Source organism: Bactrocera latifrons, unplaced genomic scaffold, assembly GCF_001853355.1.
Source record: "Bactrocera latifrons isolate USDA-ARS-PBARC rearing strain unplaced genomic scaffold, ASM185335v1 scaffold_84, whole genome shotgun sequence".
Lineage (NCBI taxonomy): Eukaryota > Metazoa > Arthropoda > Insecta > Diptera > Tephritidae > Bactrocera > Bactrocera latifrons.
Window position 1 is genome coordinate 478,067 of NW_017537534.1, and position 1,509 is coordinate 479,575.

Genomic DNA, 1,509 nt, shown 5'->3' on the forward strand with positions numbered 1-1,509 from the left:
ATAACCAATAGACGCACTAAATATATACTTTTTTTTAACTACTGATTATATTATACCTATGTATTTTACACAATTAAGTTCGCTAACTACTTCATTGAATTGTTAAAATATACGTTTAACACAATACAATTTCGAATATAAATTTTCAAAAATAATATTGAACAGTAGTAGTAGTAGTATTTATGATTATTATATTTTTGACATAATGACATTTTTCGCACTTTCTTTGAAATCATTTGCTTATAACCAAAATTTCAATCAGAATAGCTACATATATTGATTTATAATAATATATAACAGTGTTAAATAGGTATATTATTTAATGCTCTTTAAATATTAGAGATGTTGTCAAAGTTAAATATATATAATTATTTTTAATCATATTGCATAATTGTACGTGAAATAAAGCATGCTTTTCACTATTTTTATATATGCTAATTAACAAGACTTTTTTGGCTGTGTAGATGAAAATATAGCAAAATTACATTTTCGAAACTTCGCAAATAGCATTCTKACATATTATGCTTCTTTAAAGTACTTATTTCAAATAATTATTATGTTAGCGAAACTAGCTCAGCAAGTCGAAGCTGATTGTAATAATTACACAGGTCTTCAAAAAAATTTTGTTGCACTGGATTTCTTTGCAAATTTTGAGACTTTCAAGTGCCCGGATTATGACCTCATTCATGAAAATATTCAATGTGCTCTTGTTTTTAAGATAATAGCATATGTAATGTTTTGATAAACACCGGCTTGTTAGAAGATATTGAAGCTAGCTTGATAGGTTATCTCCGTAATAATTTTGATAAATTTTAAAATATTTTTCGAAACTATAATGAGGAGCAGGGGAGCTATTCAAATTGAATCTAAAAGTAATGGAGAAAAGATATCGCATCGTCAGATGATGGCTCATTACTACTAATTCAAAAAAAAAAAAACAGATTGTCAACTGGAAAGTTATAAAATAAAATCTCATTAAAGGAGCTTTATTAAAATATAACAAATGTTTTCGAGATTTGTCTCTTTGTTTACTTGGATGCCTCCTTATTTTTCAAAACAAAACTGAAATTACAAAGATTTCATTACTTTGTTTAATATTTTTTGATTTTTGTCAAGTGAAATGAAAACAAACATTTAAAAATAAATGAGAGCAAATCTTAAAAAAAAAAACAATTGAGTTTCATGAACTGTAGGCACAAATACATTTAAAATCGATCAATTGCATCTAAGGCAACAAAACCAATGTAGACCAGTGTTATCAACAAACATTCATTATATCATTTACCATTTAAAAAGAGTACACATATTACAGGGGTATTAAAAGCGAAGCTCGCTCGAACTAAACCGAATAGAAATGCGAATTGAATTTCGTTTGCCATGATGGCTTCGTAAACGGTGAGAACCAGGCCAGAGAAAAACGTCCAAATACTGAGTGTATGCTCTTAAGGCGAGATTTTTTTGCCCAACGTGCTTCTTCTTTTTTTAATTGTTCTATACCCTGTAAGTAAA

The 1,509-nt window shown here is 27.6% G+C and overlaps 1 protein-coding gene across 1 annotated transcript in view; it reads right to left on the minus strand.

Annotated features, from left to right (window-relative positions):
• Positions 1-1,144: 1,144 nt before the first annotated feature.
• The window catches only part of LOC108977100 (palmitoyltransferase ZDHHC3), a 1,701-nt gene continuing 1,336 nt past the window's right edge, over positions 1,145-1,509 (minus strand). The window contains exon 4 of the mRNA XM_018946604.1: positions 1,145-1,498. Coding sequence (XP_018802149.1) covers positions 1,340-1,498 — 159 coding nt within the window. The 3' untranslated portion in view covers positions 1,145-1,339. The remainder of the gene's footprint in view (positions 1,499-1,509) is intronic.